Genomic DNA, 19,993 nt, shown 5'->3' with positions numbered 1-19,993 from the left:
TTTTGTTTAGATGGATGGATAGTAATGTAGGATGGATGGATGTACAGACAGATGGACAAATAGGCATACCAACAGTATGTAGGTAGGATGGATTGATAGACAGATGGACTAGCAGACACATTGTTTTGTTTATATGGATGGACTTAGATAGATGGATGGTACTGTAGGTAGGTAGGTGGGTAGGATGGACGGATAAATGGATGGACAGACAGACAGATGATTTTGTTTATATGGATGAAGGTACTATATGTAGGTAGGATGGATGGATGGACAGATAGACTAGCAAACAGATGATTTTGTTTAGATGGATGGATAGTAGTACTGAAGGTAGGTAGGATGGATGGATGGACAGACAGACACTATTGTATATATGGATGGATGGTACTGTAGGGAGGCAGGTGGGTAGGATGGCTGGATAAATGGATGGACAGACAGACAGACAGATGGTTTTATTTAGATGGATGGATGAATGATACTGTAGGTATGATGGGTAGGTATGGGTGCATAGATGGACGGACGGACAGACAGACAGATGATGTATGGGTGCATAGATGGACGGACGGACAGACAGACGGTTTTGTTTAGATGGATGGATGGATGCATAAATGGACGGATGGACAGACAGACAGTTTTGTTTATATAGATTGATGGTATTGTAGGTAGGTAGGTGGTTAGGATGGATAGATAAATGGACAAACAGACAGACAGACAGATGGTTTTGTTTAGATGATGGATGGATGGATGGATGCATAAATGGATGGATGAATGCATAGATGGATGGACGGACGGATAGACAGATGGTTTTGTTTAGATGGATGGATAGTACTGTGGGTAGGATGGATGAATAAATATATGGACGAACGGACAGACAGACAGATTGTTTTGTTTAGATGGATGGATGCATAGATGGACAGACAGACAGACAGTTTTGTTTAGATGGATGGATGCATAGATGGACGGATAGAAAGACGGTTTTGTTTAGATGGATGAATGGTACTGTGGGTAGGTAGGTGGGTAGGATGGAAGGATAAATTGATGAACAGACAGACAGACAGATGGTTTTGTTTAGATGATGGATGGATTCATAGATGGACGGAGGGACGAACAGACAGACGGTTTTGGATGGATGGATGGTACTGTAGGTAGGTGGGTAGGATGGATGAATAAATGGATGGACGAACGGCAGACAGAGAGATGGTTGTTTAGATGATGGATAGGTGGATGCATAGATGGACGGACACCCAGACAGTTTTGTTTAGATGGATGGATGCATAGATGGACAGACAGACAGATGGTTTTGTTTAGATGGATGGATGCATAGATGGACGAACAGACAGACGGTTTTGTTTAGATGGATGCATAGATGGACAGACAGACTGACAGTTTTGTTTAGCTGGATGGATGCATAGATGGACGGATAGAAAGACGGTTTTGTTTAGATGGATGAATGGTACTGTGGGTAGGTAGGATGGAAGGATAAATTGATGAACAGACAGACAGACAGATGGTTTTGTTTAGATGATGGATGGATTCATAGATGGACGGAGGGACGAACAGACAGACGGTTTTGGATGGATGGATGGTACTGTAGGTAGGTGGGTAGGATGGATGAATAAATGGATGGATGAACGGACAGACAGACAGAAAGATGGTTGTTTAGATGATGGATGGGTGGATGCATAGATGGACGGACACCCAGACAGTTTTGTTTAGATGGATGGATGCATAGATGGACTGACAGACAGATGGTTTTGTTTAAATGGATGGATGCATAGATGGACGAACAGACAGACGGTTTTGTTTAGATGGATGCATAGATGGACAGACAGACAGACAGTTTTGCTTAGATGGATGGATGCATAGATGGACGGATAGAAAGACGGTTTTGTTTAGATGGATGAATGGTACTGTGGATGGGTAGGTGGGTAGGATGGAAGGATGAATTGATGAACAGACAGACAGACAGATGGTTTTGTTTAGATGATGGATGGATTCATAGATGGACGGAGGGACGAACAGACAGACGGTTTTGGATGGATGGATGGATGGATGGTACTGTAGGTAGGTGGGTAGGATGGATGAATAAATGGATGGATGAACGGACAGACAGAAAGATGGTTGTTTAGATGATGGATGGATGGATGGATGGTACTGTAGGTAGGTGGGTAGGATGGATGAATAAATGGATGGACGAACGGACAGACAGAGAGATGGTTGTTTAGATGATGGATGGGTGGATGCATAGATGGACGGACACCCAGACAGTTTTGTTTAGATGGATGGATGCATAGATGGACTGACAGACAGATGGTTTTGTTTAGATGGATGAATGCATAGATGGATGAACAGACAGACGGTTTTGTTTAGATGGATGCATACATGGACAGACAGACAGACGGTTTTGTTTAGATAGATGGATGGTACTGTAGTTAGGTGGGTAGGATGGATGGATAAATGGACAGACGGACAGGCAGACAGACAGTTTGTTTAGATGGACGGATGCATAGATGGACAGACAGACAGACAGACAGATGGTTTTGTTTAGATAGATGATGGTACTGTAGTTAGGTGGGTAGGATGGATGGATAAATGGACGGACGGACGGACCGACAGACAAACAGTTTTGTTTAGATGGATGAATGCATAGATGGACAGACAGACAGATGGTTTTGTTTAGATAGATGATGGTACTGTAGTTAGGTGGGTAGGATGGATGGATAAATGGACGGACGGACCGACAGACAGACAGTTTTGTTTAGATGGATGGATGCATAGATGGACGGACAGACAGACAGACGGTTTTGTTTAGATGGATGGATGGATAGTACTGTAGGTCGGTAGAAAGGATGGATGGACAGATGGACTAACAGACAGATGGTTTTGTTTCGATGGATGGATGGATGGATGGATAGTACTGTAGGTCGGTAGGATGGATGGATGAACAGACAGAAGCTTTTGTTTAGATGATGGATGCATAGATGGACAGACAAACAGATGATTTTGTTTAGATGATGGATGGATAGATGGATGCATAAATGGAAAGACGGACAGACAGACGGTTTTGTTTAGATGAATGGATGGATAGTACTGTAGGTCGGTAGGATGGATGGACGAACAGACAGAAGCTTTTGTTTAGATGATGGATGCATAGATGGACAGACAGACAGATGATTTTGTTTAGATGATGGATGGATGGATGCATAGATGGACAGACGGACGGACGAACAGACAGACTGTTTTGTTTCGATGGATAGATGGTACTGTAGGTAGGTAGGTAGGATGGATGGACAGATGGACTAACAGAAAGACGGTATGTTTAGATAGATGGATGGATATCACTGTAGGTCGGTAGGATGGATGGACGAACAGACAGAAGCTTTTGTTTAGATGATAGATGCATAGATGGCCAGACAGACAGATGATTTTGTTTAGATGGATGGATGGTACTGTAGGTAGGTGGGTAGGATGGATGGATAAATGGACGGACGGACCGACAGACAAACAGTTTTGTTTAGATGGATGAATGCATAGATGGACAGACAGACAGATGGTTTTGTATAGATGGATGGATGGTACTGTAGGTAGGTAGGTGGGTAGGATGGACGAACAGAAAGAAGCTTTTGTTTAGATTATGGATGCATATGGACAGACAGGTGGTTTTGTTTAGATGGATAAATGGTACTGTAGGTAGGTGGGTAGGATTGATGAATAAATGGACAGACAGACAGACAGACAGATGGTTTTGTTTTGTATTTATAGATAAGGAAACGAATTTGAAGAAAAGCTGAGCTCACAGACAAATTGTGTTGAAAACGACATGCTTTAAAAAGCTGTTAAGTTGTCTAACAGAAGCGTTTTCTGATGTAGAGAAATGTACTCTTCTGTGTAATTGAATTTATGAGACACCCTCAGGGGCGAAAGAGCTGTAAACCAGAGCTGAAGGAACGCACAGATGAGAGGCAGCGGTGACAGTAATGCCTTCACTGATATAGATTCTCGGTGGCAGGGCTAATGGGGGCCAGCAAGGGTTCAAATATTTGTTTTCGCTACTCCCAAAAGTTCATGTCAGATGGGTCGGCCATCAGGGCCTATCTATTACAGTTCGATTCTACCGTAGGGAGAGCACGCCTGAGAATAGCAGCTGCTGTTTCATCCAGGCATTGAGAGGAGGGGGCATGGATCAAACAAAAGCCATGAATCGGTCAGACGAATAAACGATAGATTCGTTTTTACTCGTGATTTTTCCTACTGTATATCCCACCACGTAATGCTTCCAGACCTTAGAGACACATCTGTTCTTCTACGCAGCCCTCTGTGAAATATTGATTGGGTGATAATGGACCCTTAGTGGAGTGTATTTATTATGCATCAGTTGTCAATAATACGCCAAAGTGGGCGAGTAAAGGGTGACTGCTGGATATGCTCTCATGTTTCCCCAAACCCCCACCCCAGGACTCCCACCCCACCCTCCTGTGTGACCGCTTTCCCTCACATCAACAACAGTGGGCATGTCACACACACTGGAGATAAAGATTACAAGATAGTGGAGATATGGGTCAACAACCTTCAGAGGCACAGAGCTAATATCATTACAGTTTGTTGACGTGGAGCTTGGAAATCTTCCCTTCAGGAGATAATAGATCTTGTCTCTTTTTGCCCTAATATGTGTTGATATCATGCTGCTACTCTATATCGACTTATTGAATTAAATAATAAAACTATATACTAGAAATATAGTATAGTAAAGTTATATGTTTATATAAATAATACATATTAGGACCTTTTTAAAGGAAACATCCCATTGACAGCTTTTTTTAAATGTACTAAATGTGCTGTGTACGTTTTTATTTCATTTATTTTTTTGCGATACTGTCATGAATTTCCGTGTTTTTTTGTGATCGTATTATGAATTTCTGTTTATGTGTCATTGTCACGTATTGGTTACTCCACTTTTTGGTCCTATTTTCTTACCATTGTCATATAAAATGACATCATTACCCAAACCCAACTCTAACCCTAATGCCAGGCGACCATGTTTTAAAATTTAAAAAATATAAAAAATAAATCAGTAAAAATTGTATAAACCAATACTTAAAGTGACATCCTAACCGAAACACCAAATCTAACCCTAAACCGAAGCGACAATGATTTGAAAATAGGAAAAAAACAGTTGAGTAACCAATACGTGACAATGACATGTAAAAAGAAATTTGTGATACGAACACGAAAAAATGCAAAAATTCGTGTCGGTATCACGAAAAAGAATCAAAAAATTACGTGACTATAGGTACATAATATTGTGAGATGGGGTAGTTGATTCATATACATATAGCTGATATCAGTGGCAATCATTATTTTCCATAGTAAAAATACTCTATTCATCTGCTCGTAACTTATGACGTGTTGCATTTTGGCCCGAAGTATAAACTTACTTTATGTAGCCGAACATAGACGATAAATCAGTGCGCACCTACAATCCATTATAAATTCGAAATTAAGGTTGCGTAGCTCGAAGCATTTGCATATTAGTATGTGTCATGTAATTTTTAATTACATCTATAATGTGTAAATGGATAGAGGCAGTGCTATTTAACACCTGCCTTTCAGGATGGAAATCATGTCAGGTAATTAATATTTATAGACCTAGCTGATACAATAGATCTCCCCTTACTGGTATGAGGATGATAAACAACAAATCTCCACATTTATTTTAAATAAGGAGGCTAAATGTGACTAAATGATGTCTGAGAGTAAAACATGACATTTGTCACTAACTGTAAACATAAGTTACAGTTTCACCACCTGAGATCAATCAGATAGCTTCACTCATCTGAAGGGAAGAGAGTTTAAATTGATTGACAGGTACAAGCCGTAAGACCCCAGTGTATTGCGGGAAAGCCAGTAAGAATACTTACACATACTGCAGCTTGAAATTATGCTGAAAGGCGTTTTCAGAGATATACAGCAACCCACAATCAATTACCGTACTGAAAAACATGTGTATAAATGACACACATCTTATTAATATATTGTTATATTGTTAATCATGCAGTAATGTTGAATGATATAAAAGCACAACAGTTATCATCAGTCCATATATATTATATATATTCTTTTACTTACAGGTTCTTTAGGTCTCTGTAGTTGGCGAGGTCCGTGTCTGTGATATTCTCCAGGTTGGCTTGGTTCTCTATGTAGCTGGTGGGTTGAAATGAGAAATGTTTCTTCTTATTTATCAGTAATTTAATTAAAGTAATATTGCAGGATAATAACTGAACCTAATAAGATAATCTCTTAAACTCCTGACTCATTGTGGTCGTTAAAAATCCCAGGATGTCTTTCGAAAAAGAGTAGGGGTGTGTCCCGGCATCCTGGCCAAACTTGCCTATTGGCCTACTAATTCTTCATATCTCCTCATATCTACCCAGTCTCACGAAATTATGTACCTATAGCTACGTAATTTTTTGATTCTTTTTTTCGTGATACTGTCACAAATTTCCGCTGTATTCTGCTGCTTATGTTGTCCATCAATTTTTCTGTGTTTTCTTCTGCATCTTTTAATGTAAAGCTGCTCTGAAACAATTAACAATTGTGAAAAGCACTATATAAATAAAATTGAATATTTATTATTAAAAATAAAGGTGCTTCATGATGCCACAGAAGAAAATTTTTTGGCTGAATGGTTTTATAAAGAACCTTTAACATTCAAAGAACGTTTTTGTTTCTTAAAGGTTCTGCGTAATAAAAAAAAGGTTCTTTAGATTACACAAAAAAGACTGAATGTTTTTTGAGGAACCAAACATTGCTGTAAAGAACCTTTTTAGCACCTTTATTTTAATCTGAGTGTAATCTGAGGTGTTGTTCACCCACTGCCACGATGCTCAAGTGTTATGGGTGGCTAATGGTTACTAAGGTGTTCTGAGTGGTTGCTAGGCTGTTTTGTGGTACTCTCTGGTCATTTTTCTTTGTCTATTTGATGGTCCCCTGAATACAATTCATAAAGTAGTCCTCAACATGGCACACAATCTGCTATATCAGTTACGTCTTGTGCAACAAAACATTACACGGTTTCCTTTCTAATACAGTCCTATTATTATTTTTACTGGATTATTACTGAAAGTCATTCTAAGTGAAAATGTGTTTTATTATCTTTTATCAAATTATCAAATAAAAACTGTGCTTTTGAATAGTTTTGCTTTTCTGCTAACATCAGAAATCTCACTTTTTAGCCTCTCCTCACCAACAACCTGTCTACATTTTGGTACGCAACGCCTACTTTTCACAATCCAATTATTTCCAAATGAATAAAAATAGAGGGAGTTAGCTACATAACAGCAAGGCCACGCCTCAACGCATCACCTGACTTCCCAAAACTTTCTTAAAATCGCAATGAAATTAAAATGAAAAACTGGAATATTGTGGTATTTTTACAAATCTGTGCGCTTCATTATTTTTATAAGTTCATGTGACCTCATAATCTAAAAAACGCAAATATCATCCCCTCCTCCAAATGATCTCCTCTCCTCTTTACTTCCGGTCATACAGTATGGTATGGCAGGTGGGTGGGGTCCGGGAAAAGATCCCAGTGATTAGGAAATAGCAACATGACTCAACTTCAAAGATCTAAACAGTTATCGATTGACGAAGTCCTAGCTTCAGAAGCCATTTCACTCGGATATACGTCACAGCTGGAAAAATAAGACAATACTACTTCCGGCTACTTCCATTTCATGGTGACTTTAAATCAGATTGCCCTTCCAGTACCATTTGTCTCAGTCATTCTCTCAAACCCTCTCATCCTTGCAACCATCCTTACCATGAGCCGTTTCTCAATACCAAGTACGCCAAGTTCGGACTTGTGTCCTTCCTAGTTCGGACTTGCAAGTTCAGACTCGGAAGAACGAACTTGTGACGCGAAATGCATTCTGGGAAACTTCGCTGTCATAAGTCCACACAAGTCTCCTCTGATGCATCCTCGATAAAATGGGCGGATCAAGAACACATCCGGGGATTTTATGTGAACTTGGGCTTGATGCGAACTTTGAATTGGAACAGTACTTGGGCCGCGACTGATGACGTTTCACAAGTCCACAAGAACACAAGTACAGACAAGAACGCATATTGAGAAACGGCTATTTTCTTTCCTTCCATGTTGTATTGGGGGTCATAAGCACCTACTTATACTAAGATTCCCTGATCGACCTGACTCCACCCCCCATCCCTTTCATCCCTGACATCCTATTTAATAAATAATCCTAAAACATTCTTGGTCTTGCTCGTGAAATGTCAGATTACTGGTGTAAAATTAATTGTGATGATGACTTTATATTGCTCTGTTACCCCTTAAAATTCCAGTGTACCATGGGAGGGACACCGCATTATTTGACAGAACACTTCATCAAATACAACAACTCAAAAACACAAATCTAAACATATCTTTGGAAAGCTGACATTCTTGTGATTCAAATGATGTAAACCGTTTTAAGATACAAATAAACTCAGCAGGTACAATGTGGAATCAGGAAGGGGTTTAAACTATTAAGAAAAGAAATGAACAACACCAACCCAGTAAAACATTTCATCCAGAGATTGCACTGTATAAACGTCTAAATGGCAAAGCTTTAATGTTCACCTGATTTCTGTTTTAACAGCACTTTAAAAATCTGAGCTCTTTCTGTTTTCAGTTCTTTGTGAGCTAAATGAAATGCTGCTGTTCCCTTGCAGCTGTTAATATGAGGAATGAGCACCATTAGTGAAGTATTATGAAATCGATTAATTTTTCTGTTCCACACAAGCAGTTTTTCTGTGAAAACTACTTCTGTTTCAGGAAGTAGATCTAGATTCTTCCTAAGAAAATGCTTAATTGGTGTCTTCATCATGATCCAGTAAACTAGACCAGGGGTTATTAAACTGGGGTCTGGGGACCCTCATGAGGTTCTAGGGGATCTCCAAAAAATTTAAGAGAAAAATGCAAAAACAATTGTCAAATATATTTATAACAGTAGCCGATTATATATTTAAATATTAAATAAAAATTTATATATATATATATAAATATCAAATGAACTGTTTGTGTAGGGGATCCCTCACAAGCAGTTCATCATTTTTGGGGGTTCTTCTTGACATCATAAAGCTTGAAAACCACTGGACTTTCACCTTTGTTTATGAATAAGTCATATTAAAAGTTTCATAATGTTCCACGATATTGAAATAAGTATGGCTCGTATAATTGTAAATGGGAAATTGATATGAAAGCTTATCCAGAATATTTCATTTCAGCTGATAGCAGCACATTAGAAAAAAATAATTTGTGTTTACAATATACAAAATTTATTTTGTTATTTATGTGATTTTCAACCCAGCATTAGGTCAAAAATTAGGACATTTTTTATATTTGAGCCAACAATGGGTTAAAACAACCTATAATTTTGTTGTAATAACTCAAAATAGGTTCAATTACAACCCATTCTTTTGGGTTTGTCCTTTTTTTCCCCTATGCCAACATTTTTTAGAGCGTACAGAGACTCATATGATGTGCATACTTGATAAAACTCAATTCAATCTGACGTTTTGATATTTCTGGTCATTACTTTTAAAGCTTCTTCCTCCGTCAATACATAATCAGCACAAGCCGCTTTTTATAATATAGTAAAAGCATGACCATATGTGCACATGATTACATTCACTGTATAGCAAGCTGAAATAAGATCCCATTATGTTTATTGCATGTTGTGTACATTGGACTGTTTTGCTTTTATTGTTCCTGATGTTTTTTAAGAAATGGGATATGAACACTGTGTCATGTTGTCTGTTCATTGCAAACAAATGTTTGTTCACAAAATACAGAGCAGTATAAAGCATCTCTCTATAGTCCATTATATAGACAGAAACATTTCTTTTGACTTTAATGGAATCTTCTCATCTCTCCTGCTTCTGTCGACTTGTGTTTGGGAACAACACATATTTATTAGAGTCTGATTGACCCGGAGAGCTGTAATGCAATTACAGAGCAGGTGGGACGACATCTCAAACTGCTTTGGCTTATTGAATCGCGTCGAGTGGGTAATATTTCATCTATTGTTTTCAGCGGGGCATTCGCTAGCAATTCACAGGATGGAATGCACTAGATTGATGATAAATTTCTGCCACTGGTATGAAGTTAATGGTTGCTTGTTTTCATCCCTAATAGAAGCTGTGTTCCTATGTACTGTACCCCTTTTCGCTAATACAGTCAAATGCTGCAATTTTATGAGCACAGGGTGTACTTTGTAAACACGTGGAGAAAGAGCCTCTCGCTTATTGATTGAATGATTGTAGTAAATGTAGAGACTGTTGGAAGTTCAGAGAATCAGGTGTACCCAACACAAACAACAATCGGGTTTGGCACGGATGCCAGGGGTTTAGAAAGTAAAAAAAGAGGAAAATATCATGCTTATGTTTAAGGCCTTACAGTATGGCAACTTTATGTTATTGGTTATAAAAATAAGAAGCATAACCGTAAAACAACTAAATGCATATGGATGTGATTTGTATTGATTGTTGATCATTTATAGTTTACTCCATTAAAGGATAATTTTAACAATATGTAACCAATAAAAAAGTATTTTAGCGTTTTCTATATAAAATTGGGCCCTGGACCACAAAACCAGTCATAAGTCGCATGAGTATATTGTAGCAATGGGTCAAAGTTATCACTTTTCTTTGATGCTAAAGATTATTAGGATTTAAGTAAAGATCATTCATGAGGACATTTTTCAATTTCTACTGTACATATATCAAAAATGTATTTATCATTAGTAATGTGTGTTGGTAAGGACTTCATTTGAAAAACTTTAAAGGCGATTTTTTTCAATATTTCGCTTTTTTGCACCCTCGGATTCCAGATTTTCAAATAGTTGTATCTCAACCAAATGTTGTCCTATCCAAATACACCAATGGACAGCTAATATTATTCAGCTTTCAGATAATGTATACATCTCAATATGGTTTTGTGGTCCATGGTCACAAATCATAATGTAAAGAACATTCTGTGAAAATAAGTACTGGGCAAAGATTAATCGCGATTAATCGCACACAAAATAGGTTTTTTTTGCATAATATATGTGTGTGTACTCTGTGTGTGTACTTATTATGTATATTTAAACACACACACACACACACACACACACACACACACACACACACACACACACACACACACACACACACACACACACACATACAAATATTCATTTCATATATATATATATATATATATATATATATATATATATATATACATAAAAATATTAATTTCAGAAATTGTATATATATAATTTCTGAAATTAATATTTTTATGTTTACATGTAAATGTTTCTTAAATACATACATGGGTGTGTGTTTATATATACATAATAATTACACCCAGCACACACTAAAATATTATGCACAATGTTACATTTTTATGCGATTAATCAGAATTAGATTGAGACTTTAGGCTGTATTTTTCAGGGTCACATATCATTAAAGTACTGTAACTTTCAAATAATTATATATCATTTTTGTATCTATATGATAACGTAACATCCAATTATTAAATGTCATGTTATGCTGTAGCATTTTTTTTTATATTTTTTTCAATATTTACAGTAATAAATGAGTCAGACAGCATGCATGAGTGAGAAAGTGTAAGTGGTTTGGTGATTATGTCACCTACTATAGGCATGAATGTCGGTCTGATTTAAAGCTGTTTAATAAATGAAGGACGCTGAAGTGATCTCATCATAGTAAAGTATTCTCAAAGACTTCAAAAATATGCGCTTGTCTGAATACTCTCTTCCAAACTAAATGTTTACAATCATTTCCCTGTATATTATGTTCATGTCACCGAAAACTTTTTTTTAAAGCTCTTAGAGAAACTACAAACAGCTCAGCAGCAGAGGCTTTACAATACACCATTCAGAACAAGGCCACTTTCCTCTTTTCTATATCATTTTGTTGTCTAGGTTAAAACTGTATACATAAACATTCATTTAAACTCACAAACTGTTTTATCTCTTCCAGAGTCACACTTGTTGTGCCAAGCACCACAAAATGAACATGCCTCAACTTTCATCAAGCACCGTTTCTAATAATCATTGCTCAAAGTTTCAAACTCAACTCACATCTCCGTGACGTTTTCGCTTTCCTGTGGCGCCAGCGCCGGGATGCTCATGATGCCGTCCGTCTCCAGGCACTGCAGCATGGCAAAGGAACATCGGCAGGCACCTGGGCATCCGCTCAAGGCTGGTGGGACCAGAAAAAGAAGCAGTACCACAACCAGGGGTAACCTACGGTGACCCCTCGCTGCCATCACGAGTTCAAGTGAGTTTGTATCCAGGGACATCTCTACTCCACGTCAGACGCGACAGGGATTGAAGCAGAAACTCTGGGCGTAAGGAGAGGCGGCTCTTCTCTTGGCCAGCACTCAGGGTTATGATCCAATCCAGGAGCTGAGCTATTGAGCCGTGTTGCGGGGCCCAGGGGAACGGTGGGCTGTTGCCTCCTCTTCTCCTCTCACTGCCTCCCAGTCCGAGATGGAGAAAAGGAGGGGAGGGGCGAGCAGTCCATTAGTTGAGTGTGAGATGGGAGAAAGCAGTGGTCACCAGACACCTTTGTGACACTTGCAGAAGTGAGCTGGTAAGTGATGCCGCAGGTGGATGGAGTTGGACACCTGTTAGAATCGGGATTAAAAACTTTTGAGTTCACCAGACAACAAATAATATGTCTAAAATTCATAGTTGTTCTTATTTTCTTTCTTGGCCTGTCTAGCTGTCTGTTTTATAACCCTGAAATGCTTTTAGAGGGTCTGTGTCAAGTAAGCATCTTAGACAATCATCTTATTTCTAGTTTTAAAAAATGACATGTCGCAATTAGCAGTCACTTGAATTCCTTAAATTAGAGACACCAAATTGCAATTCAACATCCAGCTTGCTACTTGAAATGGAAAGAGAGATTTCAAATGAACCATTTGAGCAGCTATTGTCAGTTCAGTTCAATTTGTTGTCTACCAGTCCAGCATATAAACTTTACTCTTGTATTAAAAGAGAAAAAGAAATGGGAAAAGGGTTGAGATCGCTTCAGCTGTATTGTCACCGCAAAATCTGCAGCATGTGATATTTATCATAGTTTTATGCAAAGTTTGTTTGTCTATTGTTTCTTAACACCATTTCAGCATCCAGGGTTATATTAATGGTGAGAACTGGTTAATCTCAGGGTTCCCACGGGTTCTTGAAATCCTTGAAAGTTTGTGAATCTGGGGGAAAAAATTCAAGTCCCTGGGAAGTTTTTGAAAATATAAATACATAGATACAGGTCATTGAAATAGCTTGAATCTATTTTATGCAAGTTTTAAAAAAAGAATTCCATATAATTCCCTGTGTAGTGTAGGATAATAAAATAAAAATTCTAGACTTTTTAATCACACGTGCTAAACTGTTCGCTTTAAATGCTTATATCTTCTGTATGCGAATGTTGATTCATACCAAAATGCTTTTTTGCATAGTTGTGTTTAACATCTCGGGTTACGTATGTAACTGTTGTTCCCTGAGAAGGGAACGAGACGCTGCGTCTCCCTTTGCCATACTTCCTGCATCCCTGTAACGCCGTCTTTGGCATATTTCAGATAGCGATATACTTCCTGGCTCCCAGTTGAATTTGATATACACATTCAGACGCACTTACCCCTGGAGGCGTCCCCAAAGTGTCACTGCAGTGACGCAGCGCGAGTTCCCTCAAAAGGTAACTGTAACAATGTATCTTAAAAGTTAACACGATGTAACCTTGCTCTCACTTGAAATGTGTCCCCACATTTAGTCCTTGAATTTGAGAGTATTGGACCTGGAAAGTCCGTGAAAGGTCCTTGAATTTGAAGTTAACTAAGGTGTGGGAACCCTGTAATCTACACACCAAATAATCCATTTACAAATTGGGGAAGGACAATTTGACATCATAAATACACACCTAAGCTACATTTCTTTAGACAGTGGGAGGAAACCAAAGTAAACCCAAACTGACACAAGGAGAACACACAAACCCTACAAAAAAGGCCAGGGCTCGAACCGGGGACCTTTTAGCTGTGAGGCAACACTACTATAGCCATTGTGCCACCCATATATGCAAAGTATAAAAGGTTCAGCATGTCATAATATCCATTATAAGACTGGTTTATTATTTCACGTATCATTTGAACATTTCAAATCTACATATGCTACACTTTTAAGGCACACTTTATTATTATACATTTTATCTAAAAGATTATACATCATCTAAAAGCTGAATAAATAATTTCAATTGATGTATGTTTTTTTAGGAAAGGAAATATTTGGCCGGGATACAACTAGGCGAGGCAAGAAAATCGCTGATAGATAGATAGATAGATAGATAGATAGATAGATAGATAGATAGATAGATAGATAGATAGATAGATAGATAGATAGATAGATAGATAGATAGATAGATAGATAGATGTAAATTTACATAATTATTAATAGAAAAAAGTGACTCTTGAATAAAGAGTAGGCTGAAAGACAAAGCACTATAAAACATTGTTAATATGTAAAAATATTGCACGTTATGTTGCAAAAATGTTATATATCTGTTTGTTTTTTTGCACATAATGAGTTTAAAGTTGAAGTTTTGATTTGACAAAATATCTCCATGGAACATGGTCTTCACATAATATCCTAATGATTTTTGTCATTAAAAAATATTGATAATTTTGACCAATACAGTGTATTGTTGGCTATTGCTACAAATATACCCATGCGATTTATGACTGGATTTGTGCTCCAGGGTCACTTAAAGGGACAGCTACTGTGTCATTGTCAATAATGTTAAAATCTCTGACTTTTATTGCAGACTTTGGAATTTTTGCCAATGTGAGGTCGAGACATAGTTGAGCTTTGGTGAAACTCTGTAGACCTGTGTGTGATTACTTTTTCTCAGGGTACGTATAGGAAGTATTTAAGCAAAAGCCTTTATTTGGTCTCCATTTTTTCCAACTGTGGTCTAGAAGACACAACAGAGAAGATAAAGAGATGACATTTGTGATCTTGACCACTAAACTTTTTTTAAGTAAAACATTTTTCAATACAAATAAAAGCAACACAATTTCTTAACATTAATCTTAAACTGGGGGTCTTCTTCCTCCACCTAGTTTTTCAGTTTACAAATTCCGCTTTCTAAACAGGTGTTTAGAAGGTGGCGCCTGGCGCAACTAGCTTTTAAATGGGATGAGAGCTGAGACTCTCATTGGTTTATTGCACGTTACGCCCAAAACACATCCATTACTCATTACCAAAATAGGAACAACCCTTTTAGGCTGTGCGCTTGGCGCATAAATCATTTTTCTCATCCTTAAATTAGCAATAGTAGGTTCGGACACTCCCATTTAGAGCGTGCGCTTTAGACAATGCGCTTAAATCATTAAAATAGGGCCCTTAAGTAGATGTAAGTAAGATCATTTTCTTTTAAGGAGACAATCAAGTCTCCATTCGCTCTCCGGTAAACCTCATTGCCGCCTAGTAGAAACATCTAAGAGATGTTATTTGGGATCCGTTTGTTTATGTCTTTCCAAGATCCAGATCTTGTTGTAATTTCCCCCTGACTTGTACCCTCAATGCTTTCTGCTCCTGAAACATCCAGGGGAGGATGGATGATTTCGGCCGACTGCTGCGATTGCAGTCTCGTCCTCCCATGTGGATAAATATTGTGCCGTACCTCCACCTCCATTTGTGTCAATCTCCATACACACAGCACTAAAGGTCATAGTGCCCTGACCACAATTACTGTCAGGATCAGAGTCGACTCTTCTTCAGATGGCTCCAGACTACCTCGCTCTTTCCCTCTTCATCAGGATCAGCCAAGACAGAAATATGGCTGGAGAGAGAACGAGGGAGCGAGAAATCCATCAAGTATGGTGGTGTTGGGTCCCCTGGTCCCTTGGACAGATCTCTCGTGCTTTTTGAAAGCTCAGCTGGTGAAGAGGCTTTTAAGACCATTTCATAGATTCTGGACTCTATTATTGCTGCAGTTGTTTACCTCTTTACATCTAGCAGCGTACCTGTGTGCTACCACGATTCATTGATTTCCTACAGCGCCGGTCGCACTCTTTTTGAAAGAGCTAAAACTGTCAGCACAAGGAACGGCCGCATGCTTTAAAACAGCCCTCTCTGCTTATATATCCGCATAGATTGATCCTGTGAATTTTATTAGAGGTTACCTAAATATTCAATTTTCATTATTCTTCCTTATGTTGTCTGGCATGACAGGACATACTGTATCATGAAAATCAGACTTTAAATGGGTCCCCAATGCTTCTATCAACCTAGAAAATATGAAAAAGATCAACCCAGTGACTTAGTTTTGGTGAACCATTCTCGACAAGCATGTGAAAAAATAGGTCATTAGAATTTGACTCCCCTTGTGATGTCAGAGGGGGATAATACCGCCCCTTGATCTGCCATATCCAACCACGGCACTGCCATTTAGTGCAGAGATCAGCTCATTTGCATTTAAAGGTTTAGTCCATTTTCTTAAAAAAAATCCAGATAATTTACTCACCACCATGTCTTCCAAAATGTTGATGTCTTTCTTTGTTCAGTCAAGAAGAAATTATGTTTTTTGAGGAAAACATTCCAGGATTTTTCCCATTTTAATGGACTTAAATGGACCCCAACACTTAACAGTTTTAATGCAGTTTACAATTGCAGTTTCAAAGGACTCTAAAAGATCTCAAATGAGGCATAAGGGTCTTATCTAGCCAAACGATTGTCATTTTTGGCAAGAAAAAAAAATATCCCCTTTAATCCACAACTTCTTGTCTATCACCAGTGCTGTGACGCGACCTCACGTAATACGTCATCACGTCAAGAGGTCACAGATGATGTATCAAAACTATGCCCCAGTGTTTAAAAGTGTGGAGAAAGAGGACCGTTCCAACGTTGTTGTATATCGAATGATACTAATTGACGTCTTTGTGTCAGTTTATTGTTTTAAATGGTCCGCAAATGTGTTTTTCTTGCCAAAAATGACAATCGTTTCGCTAGAGAAGACCCTTATACCTCTTTTGGGATCCTTTGAAACTGCAATTTTAAACTGCATTAAAACTGTTAAGTATTGGGGTCCATTAAAGTCCATTAAAATGGGAAAAATCCTAGAATGTTTTCCTCAAAAAACATAATTTCTTCACGACTGAACGTAGAAAGACATCAACATTTCGGATGACATGGGGGTGAGTAAATTATTTGGATTTTTTTTTTTTAAGAAAATTGACTAATCCTTTAAAAGGACACACCTCAAAATGCCACACACCTAGGCAATTTTAACATGTTATAATAAAGTTGTGGCAATTTTAAAATGCTATATAAAATTATCTATTTGGTATTTTGAGCTAGAACTTCATACATACTCAAGATGTATTTTGCATCTTAAAAAAGTCTTGGGAAAAAAAAGTCTCATCATCTAATTGTAAGATTTAAAGCGTCAAATGTTGCTTTAGATTGATTTCAATAATCTTACTCAGTTAATATTAAAGATATCAAGGTTATATTTTTACAGAATGTTTTTTACATTATGTATAGGATGATTTTATGTAAAAAAAATTGTAAATCACAAAAAATGTCTTTGGTCTGCGTTTTCACAGACAGGGTTACATATTAACACATTGTTTGGTTTTTCCAGGTCAGATAGACCACACAGGACGAGTCGAATGACCAAATGGGATGACATCAGAGTGAGTAAATCATTCTTACTTTTGCAATAAGGAATATATTGCTTAACAAGTCCAGTGACCCATAATGCACCCAAATTATAATTCAACACATCTACAGACTTGTTGTCTGTTGTGGACATATTGGATGATTTGTTTAGCGTGGTATGAAACAGAATGTTGATTTTTTTTATTTGCTGTCACTTTTTTACTGAGTCTTCCCAGTTTTTGACATTTAGGCATACAATATGATATCTTCAGTAATGAAGTTTTAAACAGGATATGCTGCGTAAGTCTGCTAAGCCAATCAGAGCAGAGATTAATTCAGTTAAAGGCCAAGTTCATCACACCCACACAACACAACTACTGATAATACAATGCAGCTTGCAAATAAGTACATAGTAAAAAAAATTACTGTAAAAAATTTACAGCAAATTACTGGCAACATTAATTACAATAAAACTGTACATTTTTACAAGTTTACTGCAAAACTGTAAATACATTTCTGTGTGTGTGTGTGTGTGTGTGTGTGTGTGTGTGTGTGTATATAAATATTATATATATATATATATATATATATATATATATATATATATATTTTTTTTTTTTACAGCTGTCACTGTAGAATTAAAAGTGTACAGAGCAACTGTGAATTAATATGGGTTGCTACTGTATAGCCTACTTTTATAGTAAACCATACCATTTGCTGTGAAATTCAATTTACTAAATTTAGTAGTAGTAAATTTAGTAAATTTAATAGTTAAGATTAACTGCTTTAACTGCTGTGTTAGTAAATTTAATGAAATGTAAACTAAAAACACTTAAAATAACAGGATATCATAATTGTAGCCAAATGCATTTAATGTACAATAGTCCGAAACTTTCCAATACATTAAGATATTAAGTACTCGTTTCCAAACAGACAATGCAGATCGCAAAATAAAGCTTTTGCCTTGGAAATACAAAACAACCAATACAACTAACCACTGCAGCATTTAATTAACCACAAAAGAAGACATTACTACATAGTGACCGAACTTCAGTCATAAACTTACAGTTTAAACAAACACACAAGAAATTGTTTTATCTGTTGCCTACCTTTAAATTTCTTATCTATGAAGATAAACTTTTAAATGAACCACAAGCTTGAAAATCTTGTCAGAGTCTCTTTTTCAATTCCATTGGAATTAACTGGCAAGCCATTCAAAGTCCATTAGTTTTTGTAGCAGTATGCATACATTTGGGTTCATTCCATGCCTTTATTTGTCTTTCTTTCCAGCAGAAACTTTTAATCAAGTTTCCGGATTGATTCCCACAGTTTCTCTGCTAAAAAAAACAACAAGCAGAAGATCTAATTACCAAAAAAGCAGCATATACTAAAACAATACAATTAAAATTGGCTAGTTAACGATTTTTAAGTTTTTGCACTGCCAAAAATAATGCAGTACGGGTTGAAATTAGACTCAAAATGATTAACACGTATATGCACATTTACCGGCAAACTTGATGCACATTAAAAATGTACCATCCATAAATGTATTCACATACTTGTCTCCATTGGTTCAAATCAATACACATTTATTTAAATACTGTATTTCATATATTCAAATCTTAAGACATTTGTTCGTGGATAGTAAAATACACTTGTAACGTGCATCAAGTTCACCGGTAAATGTGCATCTATTTGTTAATTATTTCGAGTCTAATTTCAACCCATAATGCAGTGGTGGGAAAGCCAACATATCAGGGATTTATAGATACTCATGATAAAGCCAGTGGCGGCCGGTGAATTTTTTTCGGGGGAGCACGATGCGAATCTCGTCACCACATGTATTTTGCATTTCATGTATGCCAAGGTCAAAATACAGTACGTACCCCAGGGCCGTATTATTTCAAAAAGTACAGCTTTGGACGTTAAAAGTTCATATTATTACATATGGGTACCAAAGAGAGCTTATAAGGTCCTCAAAGAGTCATATTAGGATCTCAAATGCACATATTGATATAAAATGTACACATAGCTGGACGTATTATGGTATATATTAGAAAAATGACTATACTGAGATAAACTAACACTAACAAAGATTAATAAATGCTGCAAAACTATATTGTTCATTATGTTAGTTAATACTTTTACTACAACCTTACTGTAAAGTGTTACCCATGTGTTTAAACTAAGTAAAATTACACATCTGTTTCTTTCAAGCATATATTTAATATATAATAATAATCTTTACTCTTGTGTGTAAGTATAGCTCTACATTT

The 19,993-nt window shown here is 37.1% G+C and overlaps 1 protein-coding gene across 5 annotated transcripts in view; it reads right to left on the bottom strand.

The window, feature by feature from the left end:
• Positions 1 to 18,973, bottom strand: part of ntrk1 (neurotrophic tyrosine kinase, receptor, type 1) — a 43,333-nt gene extending 24,360 nt beyond the window's left edge. For 4 of the 5 annotated variants that reach the window (XM_065298818.2, XM_065298819.2, XM_065298820.2 and 1 more), the window contains exons 1-4: positions 18,827 to 18,973; positions 12,144 to 12,691; positions 6,124 to 6,198; positions 5,916 to 5,987 (exon numbers count right to left, since the gene is read on the bottom strand). In XM_065298818.2, coding sequence (XP_065154890.1) covers positions 5,916 to 5,987; positions 6,124 to 6,198; positions 12,144 to 12,364 — 368 coding nt within the window. In that variant the 5' untranslated portion in view covers positions 12,365 to 12,691; positions 18,827 to 18,973. The remainder of the gene's footprint in view (positions 1 to 5,915; positions 5,988 to 6,123; positions 6,199 to 12,143; positions 12,692 to 18,826) is intronic. The other variant, XM_065298823.2, reaches the window with a different exon arrangement.
• Positions 18,974 to 19,993: the final 1,020 nt, after the last annotated feature.

The sequence above is a fragment of the Paramisgurnus dabryanus genome, chromosome 13 (genome assembly GCF_030506205.2).
Source record: "Paramisgurnus dabryanus chromosome 13, PD_genome_1.1, whole genome shotgun sequence".
Lineage (NCBI taxonomy): Eukaryota > Metazoa > Chordata > Actinopteri > Cypriniformes > Cobitidae > Paramisgurnus > Paramisgurnus dabryanus.
This window is presented reverse-complemented; position numbering and strand designations above follow the sequence as displayed.